The sequence below is a fragment of the Hibiscus syriacus genome, unplaced genomic scaffold, assembly GCF_006381635.1.
Source record: "Hibiscus syriacus cultivar Baekdansim isolate YM2019G1 unplaced genomic scaffold, ASM638163v2 tig00113123_pilon, whole genome shotgun sequence".
Taxonomy (NCBI): Eukaryota; Viridiplantae; Streptophyta; class Magnoliopsida; order Malvales; family Malvaceae; genus Hibiscus; species Hibiscus syriacus.
The window spans coordinates 133,086-152,384 of NW_024063443.1; the positions used below are offsets into that span (position 1 = coordinate 133,086).

A 19,299-nucleotide genomic window follows, 5' to 3' on the forward strand; every position below is an offset into this window, starting at 1 on the left:
ATATAAACTTTGATTTATTATTGGATTTCAAGTTTGTTGTTATGGATTTCAAGTTTATTGGATAGTGCTACAGGTTAAAATTTTAAATTTGGGTTATAAAATAGTAGAAAATAGCATTTGAAAAATTAGTTTAATTAGAGGCATTTGTATAATAAAATGCCACTAAATACATAGTCAATACCGACGTTTGTAAAACAAAATACTACTAAAGTTCGAGATCTTTTACGGCGCTTATATAGAAAATGCCACTATATATACAGTCAATAGCGACGTTTTACATTCAGAAACGCCACTATATGTCAGAACATTTAGTTATATTTTTAGGAACAAACACCACTAAAAAGCGACATTTAAAGAAATGACGCTAAAGATCATAAATTTTAGCCGCATTTGTTCAAAAAACGCCGCTAAAATACATGACCTTTAGCAGTATTTGTGAACGTCAAACTTTTGCGGTGTTTGTTTTAGCAACACTTTTTTTGTGCCAAAAGGGTTTTTAGCGGCGCTTAAAAACGCCGCTAAAAACCTATTTTTGGTGTATACTTATTCTTTTTCTAATTTATCATAATTTGGTCCCTATAACTTCATAATACATAATAAATCTAAATCAATAACACTGCTAAGCTTCCATAAAAGGATGAAGTGAAACATAACAATTGTAAATTGAACTTTCACATGACCGTGATTGTATGGAAGCTATTACCCTCAAATTTTTTAGTATAATACTATTTTAGGTTCTTATTAGTTTAAATATTAGTCAAATAAAATATTTATTCCTCTCAGTTTTGAAATTTAGATATTTAATAAATCTTTCCTCACGTACCTGCTTAATTGCGTAATGCAATAATTAGAATAAATTCCACATCATTATTTAATGATTCAGTTCACAACGTTATTAATAGGAACACGACTAACTAATAACATTATGAAAATATAAAGACCAAATTATATCAGACCAAAATAGAAGGATTTAATCTTATATTCCATTTGCACGAATTAACTTACTCAATGATTAAAAGAATTGTTGTTTTTTAAAGGTCATGGGTTTGAGCACCAGCGACTGCAACAGAGGGATTGAATGTTCATTGTCAAATGATTAAGATTATTTAGAATATATATACTACTTTGTAATCACCCTAGCTTAATAATAATAAAAAAATCTTATACTCCATTTAGATAGTAGAGGGACCAAATAAAAATAAGGGTAAATTTGCGTTTAGTGTCTATGTATCATTTTGGTCCGTTTAGCACTTAAACTTTCATATTTTTTCAAAAATTAAAGTTAAGTTTTTAACAAGTTACTAAAATGAAATAAAAATTAAACGTTAGGTATTATTTTGAAAAAAATGAAATTTAGCACTAAAAGGTACCAACATGAATTATGTTAATCTCTTTTAAAGTATGGGATGATTACAACAAGATATTATTGTTCATAATTTTTCTTTACCATTGATAACACACACTACAAACGCAATTACTTAAACCTATAACTTCTAAATAAAACAAATCCTTCTTATTTATGAGATCGCTTGGGTTTATAGTCGAGTTAATTTAAAGTTCAGTTAGCTATATATCCAAAGACATAAATGCAAAGATAGATTATCGTCTGAAATTCTTGCAATTTAGAACAAAATCTGCCACTAGAAAATCTAGTTAAATCTTGGTAATCAATAAAATCAGATAAGTTGGTTTAGCCATGCTCTCTCCTTGCATGCAATTGCAAAAGGAGATCCACTAATCTCTTCTTTTTCTAAGTAGAAAGGAATCACTACGTGATCAGCTTAAGAAACATAAAATAAAACAAAAGCAAAGCAAAAAGCTTAAAGGTTAAGAAACATGGCCTTTTTGTAACCCTAAAAATCAATAAACAAAAGGAGTCGAGTGGGAGGAGGCAATAACTTATTTATTATACAAATATATATAAAGTAGCTAAGTCTCCTTTTGATTTTTGTTTCTTTTTTCCTCATTCCACATCTCATCTTCTTTGCTGTGCTTTCTGATCTCTTTGTTTGATGGATTCATTTCTCACCCATTATTATTTGCCTTTACATAAGTGAAGAAATCAATCAAGGAAACCATGGTTTTAATTCCATCCCAGCTTTCTTGATCCACCCAACTGGCAACAAGTCAGGTTTCTTTTATTTTTGTTCTTTAAATTTGTTCATTTTTTAAGTCAAAAAAATTCAAAGATAAATATTCCTATTGTTATCTTTTGTTAAATCTTGTTGAATATACCAAGTATTTGATTTCCTTTTTTGCTTGCTTTTCTTATATTTTTTACAGCATCCAGATCATCAAGCTGGGTCTGGTAGCAGTGCAATCGCCCAACACCCTCCTCCTCCTCCACCGCCGCCACCTTCACAACCACGTGGAGTAGATGGAGGAGCGGGCTCGATCCGGCCGGGTTCTATGGCCGATCGAGCTCGTTTGGCCAACATACCGATGCCGGAGGCAGCATTAAAGTGCCCAAGATGTGAATCAACCAACACAAAGTTTTGCTACTTCAACAACTACAGCCTTACACAGCCTCGTCACTTTTGCAGAACTTGCAGAAGGTATTGGACTAGAGGGGGTGCCCTAAGGAATGTCCCTGTGGGAGGCGGGTGCCGTGGGAACAAGAGAAACAAAGGAAGCCGATCGAAATCTCCGTTGAGTGGCGACCGGCAAATGGCATCCGGTTCCTCGAATACTATTATTTCTTCAAACAGTTGTGGAAGAGCTGATATTTTGGAACTTGGAGTTGGACCTCAGGCTCCTACACGTAGGTTCATGGCTCCCTTGCTTCACCTTAATGAATATGGTGGCAGTGCTGCTGATATTGGGTTGAATTACGGTTTGATTTCGGCTCCACAAGGAGGAACAAATGATCACTTAAGTTTTCAAATAGGAAGTGAGGCTGGCGGCAGTGGCCGCGGTGCCGCCGGAACTTCACTTTTGACTATGAGTGGTTTGGACGGCCAGTGGCGGCTACAACAACCGCCGCCACAATTTCTCTTCCTTGGAGGCTTGGAACCCCCGTACCAATTTGAAAGCGGAGGTATTGGTCATCAGGTTCAGCCTAGGACACCGATCTCATCAATGGCAAGTCAAATTGCTTCAGTGAAAATGGAAGATAGTAATAATAATAATAATAATCGTACATTTTTGGGGTTTCAAGGAAATGATCGAATCTGGGGTGGAACTCCATGGACGGATCTTTCGAGTTTCAGTTCATCATCAACAAACAACAATTTATAGATTTGGGTTTTCTCTTTTACACTCTATCTCTTATCTTGTTTAAAGAACTGGGTGTTGGAGCTTCTTTTTCTTTTGCTACCCTTAGCTTCCATTAAAGAAAAAAAAAATATAACTGTGATGAAACTAGAAAGACAAAGTACTTATTTACATTCCAACTCCATATGGACTAAAACCCTAGAATTGGTTATTAGGCTTTTTCTTTCTTCATTAATTATTAGGGTTTGTAGATTCCAACGTACGAATAGTATGTTTTCCGAAGTGAGTGTATCAGTCTTAAACCTTTCATTTTATTATCCTCGAGTTAAAGGGTTGGTGTAAGGAATTACGAAACCTTTCTTTTTCAAGCATGTTTACCATGTGTTTGATGTTATGTCACCCAAATGATATCAAAACCCATCTATATGCAGTGCATAAATGGTGGACAATCGACATCAGATTTCTCAACTCTTATGAGATAAAATATTGGAGATTGCTGCCATTATTGCATGGTGAGGCACAAAAGAAAGATAAATATTGTATAAATTTAGTTTGGTAATGACAATTAGGTGAGACATAAGACAGCTGCCAATGATGTTGTTCATGATTTGAGACTCTACTTGTTTCTTTTTAGATGTTAGGAACGAGGAGGTGTTTGTTATACCTCTCGATGGACTCTCTTGCATAAAAGTTTTCCGGTTGACGATTTTTTTGACAATACCTCCATAAATATCAATGTCAAATCTATTGACTTAGGATCGCATTTATACACTTCTTTTAGATTTTGTATTTTTTTTATCTCCTCTTATTATTAACGCTACGTATCAATCATCGTATAATCATCAACTATGTCTCTCCACGTAAATAAAAAGGACAAACTATCAATGATCTTTATACGTCATTTGTTCTCAACAACTACAGTCATAAGAAAATCAGCATCCACTCATTACAGATATAAAGTAATTGGAGTAAGGATATATAAAAGATTTCAAAATCCCATTCAAATCTATATAACTAAAATTTATCGTAGTGTTGTGTAATATATGAATATATCATGTGTTTTCCTTATGTACTGCATTCATCATAGTGATGGTATCAATGCTATACACATACCTCAAAAAGCAAGAGGGCCTTACTTTATTATTGAATCAGGGAAAATGGAAATTAAGCAAACCCTAATAATAATAACAATAACGTAAAATGACTGCCAAAGGGCAACAACAGGTTCGAAGTGTCAAAGGGTGATTTGGTAAGGCATGGCTGTTGGGTACTGGCTCTAGGACAAGCGAATAGAGTGTCGGACCCATGTCCTAAGTACGACGCTCGTAAGCGCGTGTTCAGTCACGACTCACTAGGAGACGAAGTACTGGTTTGTCAGCATGTGGACCTGGCTGTTGAATCTTGTCTCCGTGATTGGAGCTTATTGCACGCGCTTCATTGCTGTAGTTTTCTTTTTTTGGTTGCCCTCCCTTTGGCTGTAGTTTTCTTTTTTATTCTTCCTTTCTTTCTTATATTTTATTTTTTGTTAAAAAAAAGGTAAATTGAATTTCTTTATTTGGTAATAATATAATTTTCCCATTACTGATAAATCAAATGCTTGTGTCATGCGTTGCTCTCTTCATTGACACAACACTCTACTCGCAGCTTTTGTCCAACCATATGGCATTTTGAATTTAATATTATTTATAATAAAATATATTTTTATGAATGGATATCTAAACTACAAGATTTAAAGGTGTGTTTTTCCTTTTTGAATTTTCAAAATATTAATTATTTTTTATTTTTTTTATTTAATTAGATTTTTGCACTTTAAAAGTTTATTAATTTATCCCTTTAGTTAACATGTAAGTTCTTAAAATCAACTAGTGCGATATATCATATAATAATATTATCAAGTAGTATTTTATAAATTTATTATATTTCCAAAAAATAATTAATATACATATACACCTGTGATACTAATATCTTTAAATTCTATCACTTGTAATCATCATAAAGTAATAAAAATTACTTTTTGAACTATAATTACAAAGATTACAATTGTGAACCAAAATTCAAAACCACTTTTTACTATTAAATCAAGGTCTTAAATTATATTTATCTTTCTAAATTTTTGTTTGGACTGGCCGGTAAATTTGGATTATTGTTGGCAGAAAGCTGGACAGAAAATTGGGAAATGTGGGGCTAAATGATATAAAAGCCACCAAAATTATCTTGAAAACTAATCTCATGATTTACAAGGTGCAATCTCATGATTTTGCCATTAAATCATGGGTTTTGGTCCAACTCCTAAATAAACCAATATGTATTTAAAAGAAAATATTAAACATAATTTCTTAATGATTTAAAATATTAAAAACACTGAAAATATGAATATACATGAACTGAATCTGGGTTTTGAAACCATTGGTATATTAGTAGTTGAAAGAAAGGAACGTGGGTTTGCTTTTGCAAGAACCAACAAGGAATAAAGCACATTCAACGCCGTCAAAGCTAAAGCCTTTCTCTTCTTCACGCACAAAAGAAATACTAACAGTGTTGTACTCATATTAGCATTCAAAAGGTAATTAGAAATGGAGATGACAACGTAATAAAATGGAAGAAGAAGAAGAATAGTGGCAAAACCCAAGAGAAAGCTCGGAAAACCAAGCCAAATCTCTGCATATAATGACGGGAGCACATGGAATTGTGTGCAACACTACTACATTTTTGCATCTTTCACTTATTTTTTTTAAATTTTTCTGACGTCTTCATAATCTCTCCTTCCCTAACTATATATATATAAACAGACTTAGTCTATAACGGCATTTTAAAGCGCCGCTAAAACAGCTCCCGACACAAAAAAAGCACTGCAGAAATCGCCAGTAATGCTGGTGCCACAACTATTAGTGACGTTTTGAAAACAAAACGCGCAAAAGGTTAAGATACTTAGTGGCGTTTTTGAAATAAACGTCACAAAAAATTAGGTCATTTAGCGGCATTTTTTAAATAAACGCCGCAAAAAGTTAGGTCATTTAACAACATTTTTGGAACAAAACGCCACAAATGTTAAGTCATTTAGTGGCGTTTGTTGCACAAATGCCACACTTGTGTAGTCCATTAGTGGCGTTTTTTACCTTAAAATACCGCAAATGACACCTCATTTGCAAATGTTATTTTTTGCTATTTATTACTCAAATTTAATATCATGTAACAATAACCAATAACAACCTTAAAATTTAATTACAACTCTAATTAAGTAAAAATAGTTGACATAAATAAATAAAAGTTTACAAACATTCAAGTGAAATGTAATGTACTTCAACATCATTAACTAGAATAAACAAAGACAAGAACACTTTGAGCAATGCAAATTCTAGCCATAGTCTTAGTTAGACTGTCTTTTCTCATTAACAAAGTCATCATGTCATCAGCAAGATACTCCATGATAGATACTTAGCATCTTGAAAACAATAATAGATTGTCTTCTCTCAAACTGGCAACTTCTGCAACCAAATTCCTCTCAGCTCTTACATGTTCAACCTCTTTATCCATTTCACCAAATAAATCTCCTAGCTTCGGATCACCAAGGAGACTCATTGCACGCTTCAATGCTTCACTTGAAATAGATAACGATGCGCCATAAAAAAAAGAGCTCGGTTAATCACAATCCTAAAAAAAGTTGTCTATTGTTTTAAACAGAAAATATGTGTGAATTGAATCTGAAAACATATTTTCAAAGAGGGAAAACATGGGAATATGGTGATAAAACCCCCCATTTAAAATGAAGGCCAACTATTTTACAAGGCATAAGTTAGAAAGTTCCATAGAATATTATTTTACAATAATTGCAATATTACCGCTATACTAGCTAATTTGATTCTAAAGAGGTCAGAAGTTAGAAAGTTCCATATAATATTCTATTAAAATTTCAAGGAATGTTATTTTACAATCAGCTATTGACTATTTATCAACCAATATGTTCAAGGAATTGGTAAATGACAAAACGCATGTATATGTTTACATTAACGGAATGCTTATTTTAGTATAAGTGTAGAATAAGCCAACTGTAAATTCTTGTTTGGAGATGCAAGACAACTTGACAATGCATCAAGAATCTGCAAGAATATCCAAAAAAAAAAAAAACCCTCTAAAAATCAATACCAAAATCGTAGAAGATAGTCCCTTCGGGGACATCCGATAAAATTGGAACGATACAGAGAAGATTAGCATGGCCCCTGCGCAAGGATGACACGCACAAATCGAGAAAATCGTAGAAGATAAAACATCCATCAAGGCACACAAGGCCATATTTTCACATCAATGACAAGCTAGGTCCATTTCAAGGCTGCGAAAAGAGACATGAGTGCCGAGGAGTTCAACATCCCAGTTTGTACTCAGCTGAAGGACAAAGTCAAAAAAAATTGAAAGGTTAATAGAGGGAAACTTACATCACATTGATGCTTTGGCAGCCATCCATGGTAGCTTGAATTCTTGAAAAAAAAATCAGATACAGCACGGATCCTGGTTAAAAGATTTGCTGGAACTGCAGGTTCGGTTGAGACTTTCATAATCATTTCCATTACCACATCTAGTTCAGGACATAAATTTGAAGTTAGAACTTAATATAGGATATAACAAAGAGGAACAGTTGCACACAACATTATCTACTATCTGATGTATAGATTTTAAATGACATGTTTATGCCAGAGCAATTAGAGGTCCAATCCAACTCAGGCCATCTAGTTTATAAGGCAGTCCATAGAGGTTTCATCAATAAAATAGGAGCTAACAAGTTCATTTGAGTACTGTCAAATAAAATTAGGATAGATTCATATATAGTTCTTTGGCTAAAATAAAACGTTTAGAGGGACTTTTCCAGTTGCAACAATTACCTTTCAAAAATAACGGTAGATTAAATAGTGGACAATTTTTAAGCTACGTACCATTGACTTCAACATGCCTGAGAAGTGCTGTTGCCTCATCAGGGTGCAGGACAATCATCCTCAGAATGTCAATAACCTGTTCCTTCTATTGTGCTGAAGATTGGCACCTTTTTGTTGGACTTTATCAGAATGGATGCAAAGCGTCGCCTTTCTGTAAGCCTTTTTAACTGCCGCAGCTGTTATCAAATCCGTCAAAGAAACAGGTTGCCATCCACATTCAGGCCAAAGAACCAGATCATCAAAAAGCAAGTTCAAGAGACAAATAACACTAGTTGTCATGAAATTTGTGCTATTCAAATAAACAAATGGTGAAGAGAATCAACTAAAAATAAAATAAAATCTGTCATCGAATTTGATCAAAATAACAACAGTACTAGTTACAAAAAAATGAAACAATTTCATTGGTGGGGAGCAAAAGTTAAAACTTTCTGATGAATTGTGTCATACATTAAGTACTTGCAAGCATAACAACGCTTATTCACAAGCATCAAGTGTTAGAAACACAATTAGTATCCTCAAATAGAAAGCATGCTCTAGAATTTGTGAATGATAAATTTTGAACCAAGTTCTAGCAGAACATAGTAGAAAATAAAAGTTAAAGACGGAATACTGGGATCTGGATTTCTTTTTTAAATACTATTACTGCTATAGACTATATAATCAATACTATTAGCTAGAAAAGGCCATACAATGCACGATCAAAGGTTTAACAAGATGTTTATCCAATTTCTAGGATACAGAAATTTAACTAAAACGTCAGCAGCACAAAATATAATTTTGCAGAGGATGGAACAATTTTGAGTTCTACTTAAAATCGGCACCACATGTACAGGAATCCATTTGGACATATCAGCACTGCATTGTGCATAAGGGACCAAAAGAGAAAGAGAGAATGAATACTTTCTTGCATGCGAGGGGAGAGGCTAAGAAATAAATGCAATCAGAGTTGCGTTTCAACAATTCTTCCTCCATTTCTTCTTTATATTCTATGCTTTTCATGAAAATGGAAAATGTAAAAGAATAAAGGGCTCGAAGACACAACACTACTTGGCTTTACAATTTCACATGGTGGAAAACCGAAGAACATAAACCAAAATCAAAACAAACAGTGGTGAGGGAAGTGCCTGTGAGGGAGACTCAGAGAGCTGTGAGATCAGCGAAGAAGCTGCATGTAGGTTTGGCTAAACGGCGGAAATGAAAAGGTAAAAGAAAAAAATATGAAAAAGTGCTAAAGGGGTGTAGCGGCGTTTGTAACTCAAAACGCCACTATGTGTTGACAAACAACGGCATTTATTAAAACTTCACTAAAGTAATAGGCTGTAGCATCGTTTGTCTAAAAACGCCACTATATATATCCTACTACGACGTTTGTTTAAAAACGCCACTAAAGTACAATTATGTTCAGCGTTTTTTAATAAATGCCACTAAATTACTTGTCTGTTACGGCATTTGTGAAATAAACGCCACTATAGTACGGGTTTTAGCGACGTTTATAAAAAAACTCTGCTAAGGTTAACATTTTGTGGTGTTTTCGCTATAAAGGCCGCTATATACCTGTTTTGCTGTAGTGTATGACCCAAACTTCCTACCACCTCTGTTGTTTTCAACTAAAATGAAAATAACATATGCTAAAGTCTTCCTATTATAGCATGAACCAACTTATTTAAGTGGTTAAAGGAATTGTTATTATTTTTAGAGGTCACAGATTCGAGCACTAGCGATTGTAACATGGTGATTGAGCGTTTATTGTCAAATGATTAAGAGTATTAGAATATATAGTACTTTGTAATCACCTTATCAGTCTTTCTATTATATTTTAAAAATATTTTAGTATAATATTAAAAATATTTTAATTTATATATATTAAAAAAATAAATATTTTCATTTAAAATTTATCGTTGTTTAAATCAAAATATTAAATTTAAATATCTCTTAGGTGCATATCAATTTATACATTAACTGAATTATTATTTTTTTAAAAATAATTTAATTTAGATATATTTTAAGAATATCTCATTAAAATAATTTTTTTAGCATGTGTCTAACTGTAATATTTGAATCATTTGAGATTAATTTACAAGATTGAAAGTTTTTTTAGTACTTGGATTAATGATTTCTTTGCCTGGAAGGAACTTCATGTGATCCCAATATATATATATTACTTATTGACTTTTCAAAAAATATTTTTTTTAAATTATGTATTTTAAAGTTACTTGATTGAGGATTTCTAAATTATATTTTTTTTATATCTTTATTAAATAAAAAAATTAAATTTTAAAAAATTGACAAATAAGTAAATAATAAATATTTTATGTGAGAAGAGATACTAATAGATTTGATTTTAGGTTAAATAGCATCCTGAGATGTCACTTTTTAGCTGTCCAAAGACCACCAGCACCATGCAAGAATTGACCCCAACATGCACCATTGTCGTGTGTTTGATTGGATGCCAAATCTAGGTGGCATGATTATATTCCAACTATATTGGTTTTTTTATTAAATATACAAGATGAATTATTAGGGCTTTAATTACTTCTTAAGAAAGCATGTACATGACATGATATTTTATTTATTTGGGGTTTATCTTCAAATTTGTCACTCACTAATGCACGTGTATTATATTTACGAATATTAAAATTATCTTATGGGATTATTTAACATTAATTATCAATGGAGGTACATACATGTTCCTTGTGATTAGACTTTTATCAGAAATCAAGTTTAACAATATTCAATTTTCCACGTTGCATTAAGTATAAAATTTTCCTATAAATTTCTGGGACTTGTTCTGCCTTTTAGAAAAAAGAATATAAAATATATAATTGGCTTGATTTTTATTATACATAAGTGAATAAAAGATTATCCAATAAATATTCTTAAAACATACTGCATATTATGCTCACAGTATGAAAAATAATTTAGATTGCTTTGATCAACAGGCTGTAGTTGATTTAGTTTATATTTCTTTCATTGTATTTTTTTTAAAAATAGTTTAGATTAAATAAATTTTCATATAATGTGTAAGTTTATTTTTACAATATGGCTAGTTCTATTTTAAGAAATTATAGATGGAAATCGAATTTGTACGGATATGTGATGATAAAATAGTTTGTGAATTCAAATTTATTCGAACATCAGCGATTATAACAGGGTGATTGCACGTGTACTCCTTTGTCAGTCAATAAATAGCCGGTTTCATTTTTTAAAAAAATATTCGAGCATCAGCGACTATAGCAGGGTGATTGCACGTGTACTTCTTTGTTAGTCAATAAATAGCCAGTTTCATTTTAAAAAAAAATATTCGAGCATCAGCGACTATAGCAGGGTGATTGCACGTGTACTCCTTTGTTAGCCAATAAATAGCCGGTTTCATTTTCAAAAAAAAATATTCAAGCATTAGCGACTACAACAAGGTGATTGAGCGGTCATTATCAAATGGTTTAGCCAAAAACTACTTTATAATCACCTTATCTTAATAAAAAAAATTATTTGAACATATTTTTTTATGATTTAGGGGTTTGAAATAATTATGAGTAATTTAAATATTGTAAAAAATAATTTAGTTTTAAGTAAGTTACATAAAAATCCCTGAATGCATTTCACTTTATTTTTAGTTTGGTTTGATTTGTTGATAATTTTTCAACTAATTAGATACTCGGTAAAACTATGACACCAATTTAATATATGGATTTAATGAGTAGTATAAACTTAAAAATGGAAAAAACTCAAAGGGTGAATTACCATAATTGTAGTTGAACTTTAGCGTTTATATTGATTTCATCACTGAATTTTAAATTGATTTAATTTTAGCATTGAATTTTAATTTTGGTTTCAATTAAAGCATTGGGTCGTTAAACTCTTAATAGTTGAATAATATGGTAGTTTGGTGTTGGTATGGAAGATGAAAAAATATTTTTTTAATTGTACCTCAGCATCTTCTTCATCAAAGTTAGAATTTTATTTAATTCATTTTTACTTCTTGTTTAAAACTACCATTCTAACATCTTTTATAACCAACCTAGACGTCAATGAGCTCATATCATTGTCATCTATCACTTAATCATTTTATATTTTCCTAAAATTTTTATAAATTTTTATAAAATTAAATACAAAATATACTATTTTTGGTGGTTTGAGGGTTTTTTTAGTTTTTGATGATTTAGATGTTTGTTTCAAAAATTCAAATAATGAAAAATGTTCTTTTGAGAAGGCAAACAACATACATCGAAACTAGTATCATTGAAAGATTGACAGAAGAGTTCAAAACATTAGAACGAACCTTTGGATAATTTTTTGTTGATTTTGAGTTAGTTTTGTGGAAAATCAATCTTAGGAGAGGAAAAATGAGTGAAATACAAACATTTTTATACGGATCTTGCTACGAATGATGATCGATGATGGACGATAATTGACCGACAATGACAATTGGAGGAGTTGGATTTTTTATAGGGATCAAATTGTTGCACAAACTAAAGTTTATTTCTTGAAATTGAAATGTTTTTAAAAGTTTATTGAAAAAAAATCAGTACATAAATGAAAGTTTACAGGGAGAAACCATCATGCCATCACCATTAATTATTAAATCTGAATTTAAAATCCAATAATAAAATTAAAATAATTTAAAATTTTAATAATAAAAATAATATACAACTTAAAATTTAATAAAATTCAATATAATTTACTCAAAATTAAAATACACTATACATAAAAACTATGCTTATTTAAAAAGAGAACTCCACTTTATCAGAAATGATAATTATTCCCTATATTTATTTCGGTTATTTAAAAATTGATAACTTAAAAGCAAATGGTAATTTTGAAATGAAAAGTGAAAGAAAAAAAACATGTATTTTTAATAACAACAGTACAATATATGTACAAAATTTATATATGTTTAATGGCGAAGCGGGCTGCCCTGTTGTTCATGCAATGCATATCTTTTTGTTGATCGTAAAAGGTATTTTAATACAGTGGCAGATCTACTAAAGATGGAGAGTAGTCTTATAAACGAATCGAACGAACACAAACGAGGATATGTTCATGTTCTTTCGTGTAACTTTAACCGAACGAACACGAAAAACTAAACGAATGAAATCTCTTTTTCTTGTTCGTTTATTTAAAAATTTAGATTGTTTGTGTTCATTCATGTTCATTTATTAAAATGATAAAGGAACACAAATGACCGAATGTAAATGAACGCAAACGAACAAACCTAAACGAACAAACATAAAATGAATATAAACGAACAAACATAAAATTAATTGGGTTTATATTTCAGAAGAGTTTTTTTTTCCGAATAATTTTAGTATTTATATTTTCTTTAATTGGTTTGAGTATTTTTATTTGAGTTTAAAATAAATTGGTTTTAAAATATTAATTAGTTTAAGGTTAAATTTATTAGCTCTTAATATTTCAAACGAGTTTGGAGATTGGGCTGAATATAAATAAACAAACATAAACGGACAGATAATCGAATTTTCACAAACGTAAATGAGCAAAAGAGCCATTTGTTCATGTTTGTTCATTTAATTTAGCGAACATAAAATATTATTCGTGTTTGTTCATTTAATAAATAAACGAACATAAATGAACTTCATGTTAGAAGTATAACAATCCAAGAAGATAGAATACAAAAATATTTAAATTACCGAAAGGAATAGTATAGAGATAAATGTAACACCCATAACCCGTATAATTATACTTATACAGATTATGGATGTCACCCGTATTTTCTAAAACCATTTTACGATTCGAAAACGATTTAAAATTTATTTTCTTAAAATAGTAAATGATATTATAAAATTATCATATCATAAAAATTACGTTTCGTTGTAACCAATTTAATTCAAAATATTTTTAATTATGAATAGTGAATAGTACCCGAATAGTGAACAGTGAACAGTGGGGGAATCGATTCCCTGTAGCAGGGGAATCGGTACCCCAAATGTATTCTGGAAAAATTTGCTTAAAACGTGGTTACTGTTCATGCTATAGTAACTTCCGAAAATTTACATATAAATTCATAAAAATTAACCTTTCATCACTATAAAAATTTCCAAAATTAATTCAACAAATATATTGATCATTTTCAAATTACATGCCACTATCTAAAATCAAATTTCACAATAGGATGTCTTACTGATATTGAAATATACCTCTCGATGCTTGATGTCGTTCTGAACTCTTTATTCTTATTCTTTGCTTTTTACCTACGCGTGAAAATCATCACACGCTAAGTATAAACTTAGTGAGGCAATTAAAACAATATATAGTGCAATACAATTCATGCATGAATTTATATTTCAAATCCAATGCCATAAAACCATGCTAATAGCATCTTCAATATTTTACCATGATCAAATAATATAAATTTCTTACCTTTCATCCATAAGCTCATAAGCTTATTTTTACCAAAATACTTACCATTTAAATTCCATAAGCTCATAAGCTTATTATTATTTTTTTCAATATACTTGCCATTATTCCGTAAGCTCATAAGCTTATTTGCATGGTTACCATTATTAACCAATAAAACATAATCCATAGTCAATAAACCGTAGACAATAGCCCAATATAACACCCTGAGGACCCTGGGTATACGAGTAAAATACCTGCACCGTAGTGCTAAACCTGCACTAAGCTTACGCCATAGTGCTAATCCGGACAATACACATAAGGTCGTGCCCACCACCTACACTAAGCTTACGCTATAGTGCTAATCCGGATATAAACCTGCACTTAGTGTCCTTACACACTATAGTGCTAATATAAACCTGCAGCTGCTATACTCTATGGCATCTCAACTATACCCTGTCCCTCAATGACTTACTTTGGGCATATAGTCTATTTTATTCGATCAATCCATGGCAAAGTATATTATCAAATTTAACATTGGGCAGTTCATACCCGAAAACATTCATGGTAAAATATCACATTTTGTTTTCATGATCAATGCATTTTAATTTCATACTCTGACATCTCAATGTCAATTAAAAAAATGATATAAAATCATGTCGATATAAACAAGGTCGACTTATCGCAAGTCTTCCTTATGATGTATAAAACATCCATGTATAATTTCATGCATGTATTGCACTCACCTTGACACTTTATGTCTTTCAAAATATATAAGCCTCACTATTGTCAACCATAAGCCCTTTTATATTTGATTTGCTTCGATTACAAATCAATCACAATCTGTATAAATCATCAATTCATAATAATCCATATGTTAGTATTTTTCTAACATAAATACATTCCACCATATCTCCATACTATATTTGAAATTCATCATCTATCAAAATATTTACTCTTAATAATTCCTTATAACATTGGAACCAACTTTTCCCATTTACTCAAAATGGTCTTCACCATTTTACCACTTAAATTCTTAATACCAATAATTCCAACATTGAAATTATTTCCATTCAAATGCTTTTACAAAAGCATAAATACATTTAAGTACCCCAACTATGCAATTGTTGTACTTAAATCACCAATCATTTCAATCTTCCCAAAATAATCAATTTCCAGAATTCAGACAACTCGTACTACCTTTAAAGAATCATTAAACTGTATTGATACACACACTGGAATTTAATTCCGCTTTTTCCATTGAAAACTAGAATCGAATATGAATTTATCCATATAAAGAAATCATTCTAATTCATTCTGTACAATTTATGGTGAATTTTCAAAGTTCACCAACAGAATCTGTTTTGTTACAGAATTCTGTTGTCCGACTTTTCTGACCTTTCCTCAGTTAACAATTCATATCTATTTGTATACAACTTGAAATTGATCCCTGTTTGTTTTAAACGAAACTAGATCCATATATGAACACAATATATAAAAATAATAACCTCCAAATTATTTTTATATATTTTCTGGTGAATTTTCGAACCTACTGTAATTCCCAAAATCTACACTATTTTTCTTTAACCTCATCCTTATGTTCTTCATCAATTCTTACAACATCAAAATCATCAATAATCATCATCAAGTTAACAACCATAGTATAAACCCAAATTTCCAGGTTTGGGGATATTTGAATTAAGCAAGATTATCATGCAATATTGATATCAAATGATAGCATTTTTCACAAATAACCATTTTCTATTTTCATCATACTCATAATCCTAAAGAAATTGCTTGAAAAATGAGTTGAAGATTTCTCACCCTTTGAAGAAACCCACGTCTGGTTTGAAGAAGAAGAAAGCAAATTTAGATGACATTTTGAGTGCATTTCATCTTAATTAACATAATATCTCACTTTAAATGAATATAAAATTTATTTAATTGGGATAAGACCAAATCACCCTTAATGAATCTCCAAAATCACCATAAAACCATGCCATCTGATATTACAAAGTCAAATATAATTTAATTTGACTTTGACCTACGAAAATGCCCTAAAATTTTCAAAACTTGCGTTTTAGTCACTAAATTCCACTGTTTCGGTTAAATCTGAAAATTTGCACATTTCCAGACCAACTTTCTCTGATCTATAAAATATTACAATAATATTTCTAACCATTTTATAACATCCTTCAAATTTTTGTTACATTCCAATTCGATTCGAATTTTCGATTCCTTATCGGCTTTAACCCTTTCTAATTTTTCTTTACTAAAATTCCAAATCCATAAATGTGATTTCCATAAAACTCTAATCTCAAGAGTAAACCATATATTTATGGAATAAAAGTCTTTTTAGGAAATTTATCACTTAATTCCCTAAACTTTTCCCAAGTTTTAACTTTGACCATCAAACTTTCAAAATTTGTATTTTGGTCATTATCTAAAATTTTGGGGTATTACAATAAATACACGAATGGAAACAAAACAACCGATTGAAATGGATTGAGGCTTGCAGCTACACAATTTCCTTAAGACAGATTTTCGGGGGCCCTAGTGCCTGAGATCATTGGTCGTCTATCTCCTAGGATACAATAACTACATGATCATCTACAGTTGCACTACTGTAGAGATCACAAACTATTTCTTACCTTCATCTATCACAAAAAAAAATATTTTTGAATTGTTTTTGAGTTGCTTTGTATTGTGTTTAACCTAGTAGGTTTACACGGTATTTATAACGATTTCACATTGAAAACAATTGGAAATTTTTGACCTAATGAAGCATTAATGAGAATTAAGCAATCAAACAATTTCCAAAATTACTTTTATGATTAAATGAACCTTTTAATATGTATTTGTTTAATTCCAAGACAAATTTTGAAATGATATGCTCTATTTGAGGAAAAATATTTCACGTTTGGGTTAAAATATCTATAAGCCCACAAAGAGACTGATCGGTTCGAACATTCACATTACCCACATCGTGCACATCTTCCCATGTACGAACCAACAATTGGTTTCACATTTTCCGCAACAACGTTTGGATCAATTTCTCATTCAAAACTCCAAAATTATCAAAATTTTCCAACAATCCCCCACATGAATGAAATTGATCATTTTACCAAAATTATTTTGAATCAATGTGGTGATAGAATCTACGATCGATAGTTGTATACGATAGATAATTGTCCTCCTTTGATCATTCCCTTATGGAAACATATTTACTTGACCGACTAACCAGTAGACGTGATGTCCTTTAATTATTCTTCCATTTATGTAAATGATGATATACTTCACACAACTACCCTTTGAACAAGAATTTTAGTTCTCATGGGTATGTCCTTAAAGCCATGAGCATCATCTGCTTCTACAAAAGTTTGAAAGAACTATGCCCAATAGTCTCTTTGAAGGAACCCCACTTCACTCTCACATAGGTGACGTATGTTGCTCGGCTCACCAAAGCACACAATGGTCATTAAAAGTTTTGTTTAGCCTATACCAATTTGATCACTGTTTACATCATAGAAACATACATGGAATAAAAAACCCTCACAGTGACTGTACACGATTTATGCAATTAGGTTGTCCCTTTGAACCTAGATCTTGGGATCTCTTGTCAATCAGGTATGGTTTTCCTTCACATAACACCTTTAATTTTCCATGGGCTTTTGTTTCATTCCTAGAGGTGAAGAACGTTTCATTCGGATCGGGTTTGGGTGGGGTCATTTTGGGTATAGATTATATTAGGTTTAATTTTATTAGAGTCGGATCAGATTTGGTTTGAATTTAGTTCGTTGTATGATAAATCAGGTAGGTCAGATCGAGTTAATTTTTGAGTTGTGTGATTATCGAATCAATTTTTTTATTCAGATCAATATCAGACTGTTAATTTTTTAATATGGTCAATATTAGACTGTTAATTTTTTAATCTGATCAATATCAAATCGGTTGATTTTCGAATCGAGTCAATATCATATATGTTGATTTTTGAATCGGGTCAACCTTTGGATCAAGTCAATTCGGGTTGAATTTGTTATGAGTATAATCAAGCATATATAGAATTATTGATATATTCTTGTAAAAATTATGTCTTCTTGTTTGTTAATCTTATCATTTAATCTTAATTCGGTTATAAGTCTAATCAACTATATATAGATTTTCAGTTCGAACTGCTTTCAGTTCGGATTAATTTTAGTTTGGGTTAAATTGATTTGGTTGCTTTCGATTTGGGTTATTTTCGATTTGAATTATTATCAATTCGAGTTAATTTTGGTTTAGGTTGCTTTCAGTTCGGGTTAATTTTTGTTCGGGTCAAATTGAATATGAATCCATATTAGGTTAGCTAAATTTTCGATAAGGTATGGTTTGGGTTTCGGGTCAAATTTGATCATCATGTTCGGGTTAATATCGAATACTGGGTCAGGTAAATCAATTCGGGTAATCAGGTTCGGGTAAGGTTTGTTAGGTCTACTAATTCCTTTAGATGTTTTCTCAACTTGATCTCAATTTAACTCTTTGGTTAGTGGATCTGCTATATCTTACAAAATCAATAGAGATAACTTCCTTTGATATAAATTCTCTAATGATATCGTGTCGATGATGCATATAACTCGACTTACCATTATACATAAAGTTACATGTTCTATCAATTTTGTTTGTTTTCAATATAACCTCCCATAAGTTATAAAGCTATTCAGTTTATTCTCTAGACTTGTCTAGAGCTAGAAACTTAGATTTCATTGTGGATCTAATTATAACCATTTTCTTGAGGATTTTCATGACACGACTCATCTTCCCAATGTGA

General features: G+C 31.1%; 1 protein-coding gene and 1 non-coding gene across 2 annotated transcripts; both read left to right on the forward strand.

Moving 5' to 3' along the window:
• The first annotated feature begins 1,836 nt into the window (after nt 1–1,836).
• Nucleotides 1,837–3,344, forward strand: LOC120185514 (dof zinc finger protein DOF5.1-like). The gene is made up of 3 exons (XM_039189711.1): nt 1,837–1,847; nt 2,099–2,126; nt 2,284–3,344. The coding sequence occupies exons 1-3, from the start codon at nt 1,837–1,839 to the stop codon at nt 3,235–3,237; spliced, it is 993 nt and encodes a 330-aa protein (XP_039045642.1). The 3' UTR covers nt 3,238–3,344.
• A 4,029-nt stretch (nt 3,345–7,373) lies between these two features.
• LOC120185523 lies at nt 7,374–7,476 on the forward strand. The gene has a single exon (XR_005522129.1). It is a non-coding gene; the product is annotated as a U6 spliceosomal RNA (small nuclear RNA).
• The last annotated feature ends 11,823 nt before the right edge of the window (nt 7,477–19,299 follow it).

Excerpts from the sequence above, each read along its gene's own strand:
- LOC120185514 (XM_039189711.1), top strand. Across the intron at positions 2,127-2,283 it reads ATCCACCCAACTGGCAACAA|CATCCAGATCATCAAGCTGG; the intron begins GTCAGGTTTCTT and ends TATTTTTTACAG.